At 43.5% G+C, this 14349-nt stretch overlaps 3 protein-coding genes across 3 annotated transcripts; all 3 read left to right on the plus strand.

Annotated features, from left to right (window-relative positions):
- Window positions 1-1301: 1301 nt before the first annotated feature.
- On the plus strand, window positions 1302-3895 carry LOC127776695 (uncharacterized). The gene is made up of 5 exons (XM_052303203.1): window positions 1302-1540; window positions 2550-2681; window positions 3054-3189; window positions 3280-3394; window positions 3518-3895. The coding sequence occupies exons 1-5, from the start codon at window positions 1434-1436 to the stop codon at window positions 3574-3576; spliced, it is 549 nt and encodes a 182-aa protein (XP_052159163.1). The 5' UTR covers window positions 1302-1433; the 3' UTR covers window positions 3577-3895.
- Window positions 3896-4759: 864 nt separating this feature from the next.
- Window positions 4760-9988, plus strand: LOC127776694 (signal peptide peptidase-like 5). Its single transcript, XM_052303202.1, has 14 exons — window positions 4760-5007; window positions 6277-6435; window positions 6517-6628; window positions 7305-7424; window positions 7566-7717; window positions 7801-7983; window positions 8240-8274; window positions 8379-8535; window positions 8630-8683; window positions 8804-8896; window positions 8987-9129; window positions 9241-9311; window positions 9458-9541; window positions 9625-9988. Exons 1-14 carry the CDS (start codon window positions 4873-4875, stop codon window positions 9762-9764), a joined length of 1638 nt encoding a protein of 545 aa, XP_052159162.1. The 5' UTR covers window positions 4760-4872; the 3' UTR covers window positions 9765-9988.
- A 736-nt stretch (window positions 9989-10724) lies between these two features.
- On the plus strand, window positions 10725-11477 carry LOC127777077 (glycine-rich cell wall structural protein 2-like). Its single transcript, XM_052303579.1, has one exon. It carries the CDS (start codon window positions 10725-10727, stop codon window positions 11475-11477), a length of 753 nt encoding a protein of 250 aa, XP_052159539.1.
- The last annotated feature ends 2872 nt before the right edge of the window (window positions 11478-14349 follow it).

Consider the following 14349-nt stretch of genomic DNA (forward strand, 5'->3'; position numbering starts at 1 on the left):
CCATCCACCTTGTCCCTCGGTGACGCCGCAAGTGCCATCGTAGCCTATGAGAAGGGCCTATAGATGGCCAAAGGGCTCGCCCGGCCTGGCCCGGCCCAGGCACGGCAGGGCACGGCCCAGGCACGGCAGGGCACGGCCCAGCAGCCATCGGGCCGGCACGGCCCGATAGGCACTTCGTGCCGGGCCGTGCCGGCCCATGGGCTGCACCTCCTGCCCAGACACGGCCCACCAGCTGTCGGCCGTGCCGGCCCGAAGGCATGGGTCGCCCATCGGGCCTTTTTAAAATAAGTCTATATTTCGTCTCTCCTCTTTGGGCTATTTCATATGTATAGCTAAAATAAAGTCTATTTTCCCTTCCTCCTCTTTGGGCTGACATATGTATAGCTAAAATAAGTCTATTTTCTGTCCCTCCTCTTCAGCTGACATATGTATAGATAAAAAAAGTCTATTTTAGATCCCTATTCTTTTGTCCATGGCATATAATATGTCTATTTTTACTCCCCTATTTTTTTTGTGTATCGGGCCTAGCTGCCGGCCCATCGTGCCGGGCCGACCGGTCGTGCCGGGCCGGCGCAACGTGCCAGTGGAGGGGCCCAGGCACGACCCGGTGGTCGGGCGAGGCTGGCACGGGCCATACCTCCGTCGGGCCGTGCCGTGCTTGGGCCGGGCCAAAATGCCGTGCCATGGGCCAGGCCGTCGGGCCTCGGGCCTTTTGGCCATCTATAGAAAGGCCTCGCTCTCAACCCCAGCAACGAGGGCCTTAAGGCTAGCCTCACCAATGCCGACCGCCACCGCCCCGTTGCGTGGAAGGGGAGCCTCGTTGCCACTCCATGTTGTCTTCTCCCCCATCGTGGTCGGCCGACGGACTCGATGGCGAGGGTTCACCATGGGCAAGCACTTGGAGGACTGCGCCGGCGCGGCTTGCCGTCACAGCATCACATCGCTGCCCTGTTGCTTCCCATGGAGAGGAAAAGTGAGGAGGGAAAAGGGAAGGAAGACAAGAAAGATAAGGGTCATTGACGTGCATGCCCCACGTGCTGACCTAGCTAGTTAGACTAGGTCAAAATGCCACATCAGCGAAACCGTCCTTCAAAATCGCTAAGAGTCAAATTACACCGGTTTAATAGTCAGAGGGTCAAAATATCCGATATTGTAATTTAGGTATACGAAACATATTCGGCCACTAGTTAAGGAAGTCCAGGTGGACTTATTTCCCATTTAAATAAATAAATTAAATTTCTTTTAAAAAAATATGTTTAAATTTTAAAAAGAAGAAGAAAAATTTGATCCAGCCCAACACAAGCCCATCAATATATCTCCGTCGGATTCGTCTTCCCTTCCACGCACGTCAGAGCTCGCCTCGCCGCCGCCTGACCTCGCCTCGCCGTGGCGCCGCCGCCCACAGACACAGATCGATTCCCTCCGACTCCGATATGGAAGACGCTGCCGCCCGCCGCGAGCGCTTGCGTGCCCTTCGCGCTGCCAAGGACCTCCTCTCCACCCCCGACCCCGCCGCCGCCGGACAAGGACAACACCACCAGTAAACCAATCTCTACTCCCCAGTCCCCACTCGTAGTAGAGTAGTGATTCATCTTCTATTTTCTTGTCTCATTACTATTATTATTATTTCTTCATTTTTCTTCCCTGCTAGTATATCTGTATCTATCTAGTATATTGCTTGCGCTCCTTTTCTAGTTAGGGCGTATCAAACTAGTATAGTACTACTAATCAAATCCAAATCCTATAGATTTACTGTCAAGACATTCTATACTGTGCTTCTTTTACAGCTGAAAAAAAATTCCCACTTACCCTAATTTTACATGTACTGCCAAGCCATAAGCCTACAACAATCTCCTTTGCTCTACAAATCGATATCTGCATGCATGACTATCACTCGCTGTTGGAATATAAAGTGAATTGCCCGTCTTTCCTCATCTGCTTAAGCTTTTGAGTTGAACTGGTCAGTGCATGCAGCTCAATATGGTATCAGAGCCAGAGGTCTTGAGTTTGAATCCTGGCTGGCGCGCAATTAAATAAAAATTGCAGCCCACTTCTATTCCACGATAGAGGCTTGAGGGGGCCTCGGGTAAAAGAGGGGGGGGGGGGGGGGAGGTTGGAATATAAAGTGAATTGCCCGCCTTTTCTCATCAGCTTAAGCTTTTGGGTTGAACTGGTCGGTGCATGGTGCATGCAACTCAATACTCGCTTGTCTTGGCAAACCCCAACTACTACATATGCCATTTTTTGCTTGCTCTTATCTCTCTCTCATTTTATTTGTTTTCCTAACATCAACTGTATCTCAATTGAACCACTCTGCTGCTGCATCCTCATTCCTTTCAACACTTGAACAAAATGGAAACGTACTAGCAACCAGCTGCCCCTTGCCATCATGCTTTTTATCCATGATGTCGTCATACTTTGATCATATTTACACCTAACTAGTTTGCTGCTCTAAAAATTATAATAACTGATAAACTTAAGCAAATGTATGTCTTTGTCGCTTGACCTGGTTCATGTATCTGATTGCCATGCTCATTGACTGCATTCAGAAATGGGAACCGTGAGACAGCACCAGAACAAGCGGAGCATCCAACTTTACCAGCTCCTCTGGACGCACCTGAGGAGGCCTCAAAGGAGAACATTAACCCCACTGACGAATCTGAGGAGGTTCAAAATGATGGGTGAGTTCACCTGGAACACAACATACTTGAGCAAGGAGCGCATCACATACCCACTCATATTTGCATTGTATACTCTGTATGTAATCAATCATTCTGACATCCTCTAGTCATTCACTGAATTCCGCATGTGATTCTGGTGCAAACTTAATTGGATGTAACTAGTTATAATTTTAATTGCAAAGGCATGATGTTTAGACCTGTTAAAATCGGTCGGTGGATAACTTACATGGCAGGTTGTTTAGATAAAAGTTCCTTTGAGTATTGGCTTGACCATAGGCTCTAAATTTGCTTCTTATTATGTTGGGTGGCTTGCTGGCCTTATTATTTGCTGTATAGTATACTATTCATAGCTCTGCAATGTTTCTGATGCAGTGATATGCCAGCCATGAAGTTCAGAAACTACCTTCCTCATGATGAGCAACTTCGGGGTGGTAAGGTGGCTCCAGTGTCCCTCCCAAAGTTTGAGGATCCAATTTCTGCTGAAACTACAGAGCCAAAGCAAGTTGAGGTACTAGTATTGTGGTATTATTTGTATAAACACACTTACCAAATGCCATACATAGCAACAATACTGTCAACATTATTTATTCTTGTGCAGAACCCCTTTGGAAACATAGCTCCAAAGAATCCAAATTGGGATCTGAAAAGAGATGTGCAGAAGAGGATGGACAAACTTGAGAAGCGCACGCAGAAAGCACTGGCTGAGATTGCATGTGAGTATTGTGAGATTGCAGAAACTTGTGTGATCCGTCCATTTAGCTCATCATTTTGTTAGGTGTCTGGTATGCATGCTTGGTTTGTTTATTTACGCATATGTTGAACTATTTCTGGAGCAGTGGAACAACAAAAGGAGAAAGAAGCACTTGGGGAAGGAAGCGATGCAGCCCAAGATTGAGGGAGGGCTCAGGGGAGATGGATATGAAGTAGCTGAACCTTTGATATGTTAAGAATGCTCAAGGGGTGCACTGTGAACTGATGAAAAGCTAATGGTAACATTCGGGGTCTAGCAATTAGTGTGCGACTATACGTTTGTAAGCATGGAAAACCTTAATAAACCTGATTCAGGTTGCTAGACCCGTGTGCTCACTGCTTGATTAAGTGTAGTTAGGGGACTCGCATTGTACTACCCCCACCAAAATGTATGTTTGTGTTGTGCTTAATTCTCTTGTAAGTCAACTGTGCTTAGATTCTGATGCTGCCTGCCATGGAAACCAGTTAAACGTATTAATTTAACATATGCTTTAATTCCCTATGTATTAGATAGATCAGGAATTCGGATTGGTTTCAAGCACATTCAACCTTTCAACACGCTGGGCCTCTACAGAAGCAGAGTGTCTGTCAGTATACCGCCAAACTCAACAGCCTTTCTCCAACTAACTACATTATTATTATCTGTTCGTTTTAAGCTTGTTTGATTTTACACCTATAATCAAAACAATGGCAGAATAGCCAAAATGGCTTTCTCTTAGTCAATGGAAGTATGGAAGATGCAACTATCTCAGATCCTTTGATTAAACACAACTAACTTCCACGTTGCATATGGTTTGCTAAAACATTTCCCACAATTGGTCCACCCATGGGGCAATGGGCTGGATGAAAGGAAATGGCATTAGAGGGAAGCTATGAGAATTAAAAGTCTGATGATAGGCTACGCGTGTAGCGGGGAGGCAAGGCGGGCAATGTGATGGCAGGCTTGAGTGGTTAGGAGGTGGATATCGGTGACGAATTGGGCAACGGAGCTGTTGGAGACGAAGAAGGAGAGAAGGTATGGAGATTCTCACGAGAGCTAAAGACGGGAGCAAGACGATGACGATAGAAATAGAGGGAAAGAAGAACGCGTAGGAAGAGGGGGCGTGGCCCATGGCACAATAAGATCATGTTAACCGGGACGGAAGAGAAGAAAATATTAATGCATCTCATGCTAATCTAGAGAAGGTGATCGATAAATAAAAAAAATATTTTAGATAAGACGAAGGGTAAAACGTTAGACACGGATATCTACGACTGCAGAGGTAGCAGTGATTTTGAAGAAATTGGGGAAGGCCAAGAAGCACAGGAAGGGGCAGGGACTAGAGTGCAAATTAAGCTGGGTGTGGGTGTGGGTGTGGGTGTGTGGGTGTGGGTGGAAGAGGAAAGGGATCTGTGTGTGATCGACACGACAGATCGGCATCGGCGGGCAGGGTAGAGTGAGATGGCCGCCGCCACCGCCGCGGTTTTTGCGCTGTTGATGGCGTCGGCGCTCGCTGGGGCTGCGGCCGGCGGCGACATCGTTCACCACGACGACGAGGCCCCCAAGATTCCAGGATGCTCCAACGACTTCATCCTGGTTGGGCTGCTTTCCAATTCCTCTTTCTCTTTCTTCCTCTCTGGATTCCATTCACCCACCGCCACCGACCTTAGCAATTTCAGTGAGGACTCTAGGGTAGGCTGCGGTCAGCCTGCTTCCTAATCCTACCCTAGTACTGTACCCTATTGCTCTGCTTCACTCAGGTTCATAGCTAGAGCTAATCTGGAGTATTTCTTAACTGACCCGACTGTTGAACCAGTTACACAGTAGCAATCTCAAGCTACATATGCATCTTGGCATCACTGGATACGCATTCTACCACCACGACTTCTTGCATCCAACCCGGTTCTACTTCTAATCCACTGGTTCATTATGTGTAAATTTGCCTGTATTCCACTTGCTCCTATATTTTTTTTTGGTTTCTGTGATCATCTTACCAAGCTGTCTACATCTCTAGGCGCAATCAGTTTCTTGTTGGTAAAAATTAACATGGACCTTATTAATTCAGTTTCATACAGATAACCATGCCTACAAAATGATAGACTAACAGGAAACAGAATGCGTGCTAGTACTACAGACTAAAGACTAACCATCATTCTAGGTCGTGCAGCATAAATACACAAAACATAACCATAGCCTATTGAGACTCTTTGTGGCTGTGCAATGTGGATATTGAAGTTGTTGATGGAGTGATGTGGCAGCAAGCAAGGCATATAGTACACTCCCTAGAAATTAGATCACTAATGTTCCGAGCAGGCCATCAAGTTACCATCAGAGGTTACACAACACCGCTCTCTTTCGCTGCAAGGCGAATGGAGGGGACTGGTAGGCAGTATGTACCTTGGACAAGTTGGAAGTTCATGGAGATGAATTCATGTTGAAATTGTTGGTGATATGACATCCTTGCATGTGCACGCAAAAGACAATGCAACATAGCTCCTGCACCACAGTCGTGTGTTGCAACTCACAAGTGAAATAATAGCGAAAACACAAAGTGCACCGCATAGTGTTAGAGTATCAATACCCATACTCTAACTAAAAATATTTTAAAACACACAACTCATGTTCTAGGAGGAGCTCACGGCTCTCACTGCCATTTGGCCTATATCTAGTTCTCTGCACCACATGTCCTTTTGAATTGAATCAATTTCTGTATTAAGTCTCAATTAATTCCAGTAGTTCGTGTGTTGCACACCACCTGTATTAGTCCTGTACAATGTGAAACATAAATTATGTTGTACTTGCATAATTTTCTTTTCTGGTCAGTACTCTCTCTGATCATTTTGTCTTCTGTCCCATTAAATTAAGGTCAAAGTGCAAAGTTGGGTCAATGGCAAAGAGGATGATGAGTATGTTGGTGTTGGTGCTCGGTTTGGCCCGCAAATAGTGTCCAAGGAGAAACATGCAAATCGAACTAGACTTATGTTGGCAGATCCTATTGATTGTTGCACTTCTCCAAAAGAAAAGGTTTCTCTTCTGGAATAAGTTACAGTTATTTTCATTCTCCCTCTCTTTTGTATCTTTGTGATTGCATCCTCCACTTTATAGGTTTCTGGAGATATTCTTCTAGTCCAAAGAGGGAAATGCAAGTTCACGAAAAAAGCAAAGTTTGCAGAAGCTGCTGGTGCTTCTGGTATAATAATCATAAACCATGTCCATGGTATGTTATCTTTCTATCTGTAAGTTATGATCTTTCTTGGTGTACGATTTTACATATGATTCTTGCTATGTTCCTTCGGTAACTCCTCATGTAACTATTAAGGTGTACCCTTGTTTGTGGGAATTATTTGAGGTGTATCCTTGTTTGTCGGAACTTAGAATGACTCATAATTTCCCATCCCTTGCATTTATCACCTTTTTATTGCCACAAAGTTCAATTTTCCTATCTAACATGACTCTAGGATTTTCTGAAAGCTCTCATGCAACTGTTGTTTCCCATACCTTGCACATAACACTTTTTTTTTTTGCTTCCACTAAGCTCATTTTATCTTTCTAACTGAGTTTGGCCCTTATGGTATGTACCTATCTATGCGTTGCACTTTCTAATTGCGAATGTTCATGTATGCACTTTTATTTTTTATTACTATTGATTTCACATTCTTGTTTTTGTTCTTTGATCACATTAAGTGTAGAATGTGGTGGCATCCAGTATTTAGTTTTTTATATTACCCCCACCCCAAAACCTCTTCTCTTGCTTGTTTGTTTTGAAAGTGCCTATTTATGGTTATGAGCAATTGAGCACATGCATTTATATTTGAAGTCCTCTGTTACAAATTACATTTGTTGACTAATATAAAAGGTTCACCTGTGAATTATGTGATGCTTCTATCTCGCAGAGCTGTACAAGATGGTCTGTGAAAAGAATGAAACAGATCTTGATATAAATATACCTGCAGTTCTTCTTCCAAGAGATGCTGGCTTCGCTTTACATACGGTTCTTACCAGTGGTAACTCAGGTAATTCGTTAACTCACTGTGGGCACCTATACTTCCATTTTCATGCGAGAGAATGTTTTTTTTTAATTCTCTTTGGCATGGAATCTGGCTATTTGTTCAATCTAAAATATCTTAGTGACTTAACCATGTATCTTCCCTTAGTTTCTGTGCAGCAATACTCTCCAGATCGTCCTGTAGTTGATACTGCAGAGGTATTCCTTTGGCTTATGGCTGTTGGTACTGTCCTTTGTGCATCATACTGGTCCGCATGGAGTGCTAGAGAAGCACTTTGTGAACAAGAGAAGCTCCTCAAGGTTCTGATCCGTTAATGCCATGACACTTAGCTTTCACCTATTCTACCTGTAATGGAGGACTGACAAATGCACTAATTGTAAAGGACGGACGTGAAGTTTTACTAAATGTTGAGAATGGAGGTTCTAGTGGCATGATATATATCAATGTGGCATCAGCCATAATGTTTGTAGTGGTCGCGTCATGCTTCTTAATAATGCTTTACAAGATGATGTCTTCCTGGTTTGTGGAGCTACTGGTGGTAATTTTTTGCATCGGTGGTGTTGAGGTGTGGTTTCATCTGACTTTACTTTCCTTTCAGTAACTTAAAAAGTTTGTGCTGCTTAAACAGTAAATAGTATCAGTTCCTCTTTGTCTTTATTAATAGTACAAGTACTGTTGTTAAGTGACTAGGTAGGATAGTCAGTGAATACTGCAGTGAAACTAATATTGTTTTGCCAGCTTGTTATGCAAACTGCCGCTTAAGCAACCTCGCTGCTTTTTCTTCCTTAAACTAATGCTGTTGTTTATATTTGCATATGCAGGGCCTGCAAACATGCCTAGTGGCTCTATTATCAAGGTATAGTGAAGCTGCGTCAGAGTTTATTTGAATCAAGAATTTGTTCTTAACTCCTCAGCTGATGAATTTTATTATTACTGACTGAAAGTGATTGAATCTTCCAGGTGGTTTAGAGCTGCTTCAGAATCCTTTTTTAAAGTGCCATTCTTTGGAGCTGTTTCATACCTTACTCTTGCAGTTTCCCCATTTTGCATTGTATTTGCTGTTCTTTGGGCTGTTCACCGTCATTTCACCTATGCCTGGATTGGACAAGATATCCTTGTGCGTGCAACTAGCTGTAGACCTGTAGTATTTTAAATGAGTTCTAATGTAACCAACTGCTACATCAATTGACATCAGGGCTTTGTATTGTCAGGGTATTGCACTGATAATTACTGTTATCCAAATTGTTAGAGTACCTAACCTCAAGGTAATCTAGCTGCTCTTGACTTTTGACTTTCTACATGATGGATGTTAAGCTCCATTGCAAGTTTTCATTTTACTTTAGCGTGGTTGTTCAAGTTATCTTTGTAACTGAGGCCATGAACAGGTGGGTTCAGTTCTCCTCAGCTGTGCCTTCTTTTATGACATCTTCTGGGTGTTTGTCTCCAAGAGATGGTTTCATGAGAGCGTGATGATCGTGGTAAGTTTTGTGGAAATTTATTCTAGACTTCTGGTAATTGGTGATCTCATTGTTTAAGCTAAGTTGGTTATGCTGGTGTGCTTCTCAAAGGTAGCTCGTGGTGACAAGACTGATGAAGACGGCGTCCCCATGTTACTAAAAATTCCACGAATGTTTGATCCATGGGGAGGATACAGCATCATTGGATTCGGTGACATCCTTCTACCTGGGCTGTTAGTTGCATTTGCATTAAGGTTAGTCTCGCAAAGAAAAAGAAAAGGTCTATTCTTACATGTGGATACAAGCAAGCATGTTAGAGATATGACTGCTAACAGTATTTTTTCAAAATATTAATCTTTTTCCAGATATGATTGGGCTGCCAAGAAAAGCTTGCAAACTGGTTACTTTTTGTGGTCAATGGTGGCCTATGGTTCTGGTAAGTTACAGCGCTGGTCCACGCAACTATTACTTGAGACAAAAAAAAGAGGCATTTATCTGTGCATCCGTCTTATTTAAGCTATTGTATTAAAGCTATTATGTGCTGTGAGGGATTAATTTGCTGAACTTTTTGCCCACATCAAGGACTCCTTATTACATATGTCGCCTTGAACCTTATGGACGGACATGGCCAACCTGCACTTCTCTACATAGTGCCCTTCACACTTGGTAATTAACTACCTAACCTATCTCTCCCCCTGGAGCCTAATGAGTTTATGGATTGAACTAACCTCTTTATATATGTCTGTCAGGTGCGCTGATATCACTTGGGTGGAAAAGAGGAGAACTGTGGAACCTATGGTCCAAAGGGGAGCCAGAGAGAGTATGCCCTCATCACATGCATATGCAGCCTCAGCCGAAGACTGGTCCAGTAGATCCGTCATCTTGTTAATTAGTACTGTAGCTATCCGTCACCAGCTGCATCCGTTTGCCTAAGTGAGCTTAATGGTGTAAAAAATCGTCTCCTGCATGTTCTTAATTAGTAAGTATTAATCTCAATGAGTTGGTCGTTTGCTGCTTCTCTATAGTGAAAGATGTTTTTGGTTCGATAAACTAGTCATGAGTAGAATTCTCTATAATTTACAACTACAGAAGAGAAGGGAACTATATATGCAAGCTTATGGTTGATAGGAAAATGTTTCTCGGTTTTTTCTATTTTCGTTATGGTTTTGTCATGTCAAGATAACTCTATGATCTGATGATATAGCGTCTCAAAACGAACCTCAATTAACAAAAATAGGTCAGCTGACAAACACGAAATTGTACTCCAACCAGCTGATGAATGGTCATTGCCATTGGTGACCAACCAGGTGCTAGCTAGCTCGCAGTAACGATGTACGCTACTACCAGCTGCTGCGACAACCACCCACTGCACCCCACTAGCTAGTACTATATGGAGTATAGCATCAGTGGTGGAGTCGACCGCCACATACTAATAATCATAACACCTGGAGTATTAATTAACCACACTCACTCAATCCTGGAACTCGATTATTAATTGTATGTTGCCAACCGTACGTGCTCAAAGTCAATTAGTATATATGTATTATGCCAAAATATTTAGATTCAGATCCAAACTAAGTGGCCGGCGTTAGGTAAGACGAGGACAGGCTCGATTTGTTGATATGCGTAGCAGGTGTAGTTCTGCTAGCATTACCACGTTAATTATTTCAGTTATCATCAGAAAAATAAATATACATATTCATGTAGTATTATTGCACTCTCCAATTGAATTACATATGCAATATATGTAAGAGAGGTGCCTATAAATACATCCAACCTATCTCAAGGTTTCTCTCACCACATCAAATCGGACAGAAAGGAAACTAAATACATGCGTCCTACGATCCCAATGTCTAACACCAAAACTTCACTTGTCGCTCTCCTTTTCCTGCTCACAGCCCAACTTATTACTGCCGCAAGGGCCCCAATCTTTGTGACTGGTATTGGTGGTGGAGGTGGTGGGTATGGCAGCGGAGGAGGAGAAGGCAATGGTGGATATGGCCATGTTTATGGCTATGGTTCAGGATATGGTTTTGGCAATGGAGGTGTTGGCGGAGGTGGCTATGGAGGTGGAGGTGGGTATGGCAGCGGAGGAGGAGAAGGCAATGGTGGATACGGCCAGGGTTATGGCTATGGTTATGGCTATGGTTCTGGCAATGGAGGTGGTGGCGGTGGTGGCTACGGAGGTGGTGGTGGCGGCAGCTATGGAAGCGGTGGCATGGGTTCAGGGTATGGTGGTGGCTATGGTTCAGGCTATGATTATGGGGGCCAAGGTGGAGGTGGAGGTCATGGAGGAGGGGGTGGTGGTGGATCTGGCTATGGCAACGGTGGCTATGGATCTGGCTTTGGTGAAGGTTATGGCTCAGGAGGAGGTGTAAATGGAGGTGGTGGCAGCGGCAGTGGTGGTGGAGGAGGTGGTGGAGCCTCAGGATACGGGTATGGTGCAGGCTATGGCAAAGGATATGGTTACGGTGGTGGTCCTGGTGGTGGAGGTGGTGGTGCGGGTGGCGGTGGGGGAGGAGGGAGTTACAACGGTGGAACAGGCGGATATGGAGAAGGTCATGGCTCAGGTTACGGGGGTGGTGGCGGACATGGCCATTAAATATCATTACTACATATTAAGAGTGGTTGAAATCAATTAAGTAAAGTTGTTAGTGCTAATGATGTTAATAGAAACCCTAATACCAGTAACGATGAGTAATAAAAGCAACCTAGCTAGGCTGATGTATATTTCTTGTGCAGGCATGCTAGGGCTAATACATGTTGCACCTGTATTTGTAATATATAACAGAATAAAGTGTACTCATCTTAGCTATGAAATATGTAATAATTTAGCTCTAGCCTTTGATGAAGCAAAGGGTGGGATTTTCCCCCATTATCTAAAAACATCTTGTGCTACGAAAATCTAGGTCCAAAACCCTCCGCAATTGCTGGTTTTCCATTAGTTTACAACCTTGTTCTGAGTCTTAGCAAAGATACTACATTAATATTGTTGCAATGGTTTTATTTGGATAATCTAGGTTCTAAATATATTTGATTTATGTTAAAAGAAAACCGCTAGGCAATGCCCAACAGCTAAAGCATTTTTGTTAAAATAAAGAACAAAACATATTAAATGTTTGCAAATGTTTTAACCAAGAAAAACTGAGGAAGAGATACTTCCATTCATCCTACAAAGTATAAAAATGTAGGAGAATATCCTTCTTAAAGGAAAATGACCAAATATCCAACACTAGACATAATATTATGGAAATTCAAAGGGACACTGCTTCCATAATGCCTTCTTGCAGAAGAGGTAGATAAAGGGACACTGCCCCGATGGTATAACCAGTATTGCATATATACGCGGACTCCTCGGCTCCTTACATTTCGCTCATCGCTCTTGCTCGTGCCACACCCCTCCTACCTCGTGCGCCACACGTACTAGCTGACCAGACTAACCCATTTATAGTCGAGTGCCTCGTTGGGCCGTTCGATTGAGTGGCACACCGGGCTAATTCATTGGAGAAATGGGTGGAGCTAGCTAGCTTGTTTTCTTGGGCTAGCTGGTAGGAAAGTGAAGACCTTTAGCTTTCTTAGTATGGGTATACTTCTCTTTCATCTGCTCTTCATAAATTCTAATTGGTTCTTGATGCCTCCATGTTATGTATTTGATACTCGCAAAACTATTGATGATGCACGTTATGTACTGATGATGATATCTGCAGTTACCGATGATGATAACCGTAGTTATGATATCTGTCAGGTACCATTGATATTTTGCATGTACCAGTGATTATACCAATTAGGTACTAGTAACGATTCATGTAGGTACCAATGTTGATACTTATTAGTCATGACATTTGTAAATTGTAAGTATCATAATGATACCTGATATCAGTGATATGTGTAAAGTACCTGTGATGATACATGTTAGACGATATCTCCATGTACCAATAACGATACCTCTCACGTAATAGTATTGATACATGTAGGTATCAGTGCTGATACTAGTTATGTATCAGTGATGCTAAGTACTAGTGATGGATATTTGAGATAGTTCAAACAATACTCTCTCTGGCCCATTAATTAAGGCACACATGCACTCTAAGATTCAACTCTTTAAATATTTGACCAGTAATTATTTTGTTTGATGAAAATAGTATCATTAGATTAACATTTGGATTTACTTTCATATGATCATGATTTTGTTGATATAAATATTATAGTATATAAGAAATTTAAAGTCAAAGATTAGTTTTGAAGACTGGTACCAAGTTTAACTGTGCCTTATTTGGTGGGACAGAGGGAATACCATTGCAGAGATACATGAGTTGCATATCATTATTTGCGAGATTAGTGATATTTTACCACTCAATAATTTTTATGATGGTACTAGGCAAAATACTTAATAATTTTTACCATTGGAAGGAGCTCGCTCAGTTCATTCATGGTGCTGAAGGAAGATGGAAGGAGCGAGGGTAATTTTGTCCAAAATAGCATTTTATCAAGGGTTAATTCAAATCCTTTTGCATAATGGCATTCAGACAAAACCTACTTTTGAAGATGGCATAATCTTAATTTTCACCTGGACGGTTTCCTCATGCTAGAAAAGGAAACTTCTGGCGGCCTCACTGTCGAGCGCGTGCTACTCCGAGCCAATCTTTCCCCAAAATCAAGTCCCTCCTCCTCATTGGCGGGGTTGGCAAATCTCCGCACCGCGTCACCCGGAACTCTGCCAGTCCCCATCGCCCAGAACTCCGCGAGCAACCTCGATGCAAGGCACGTCGCCTAACTCGATCGTGGCACTTCCGAGCAACAACGTCAAGAAAAGGGCAGTGCGGGAGATGGGATTGGGGAAGAAAACGAGCGCGACGAAGAGGAAGGGGGAGGAGAAGGACCCGTAGATTCTCTCGCCACGGTGGACCTCGCCGTCTCGATCCGCCGCCACCGTGGACCTCGTTGCCCCGAGCTGACCTCGTCGCCCCGAGCCACCACCAAATCTACCGACAAGAGAGAAGGGGGAGAAGCGACGACACTGGATCTTGAAGGGCAGCGCAGATTTGGTGGAGAAGCTAGTCAGCGACGCTGGTGTGAGAGGGGAGAGACGGTGGCGTTGGCTAAAGAAGGCCGAGCTTGTTCCTCTTCTGCCGACACTGCCGTCGGCTTTGTCCGTGTCCTCGTCCCCTTAGGAGGGGAGAGGAGAGGCGGAGGCGGCTGACACGGGTTGAACGAGTGAGGGAGAGGATTGGGGAGGGGTTGGATTTCTTTTTTCTCTAGATTTCAGGGTGCCAAGTGCAAAATTTGTACTTACATGTAAATAATCTAAAAAACACAAGGGCTTAAATAGAAAATAATATGGGTTGACATGATAAGTTGGGCTATCCCTTCGAGCTACTCTGCACTGTGTAAAACAAGATATAGCTTAGGGTGTGTTTAGTTCACACCAAAATTTGAAGTTTGGTTGAAATTGGAACGATGTGACGGAAAAGTTA

This window comes from Oryza glaberrima, chromosome 6, assembly GCF_000147395.1.
Source record: "Oryza glaberrima chromosome 6, OglaRS2, whole genome shotgun sequence".
NCBI classification, from domain to species: Eukaryota; Viridiplantae; Streptophyta; class Magnoliopsida; order Poales; family Poaceae; genus Oryza; species Oryza glaberrima.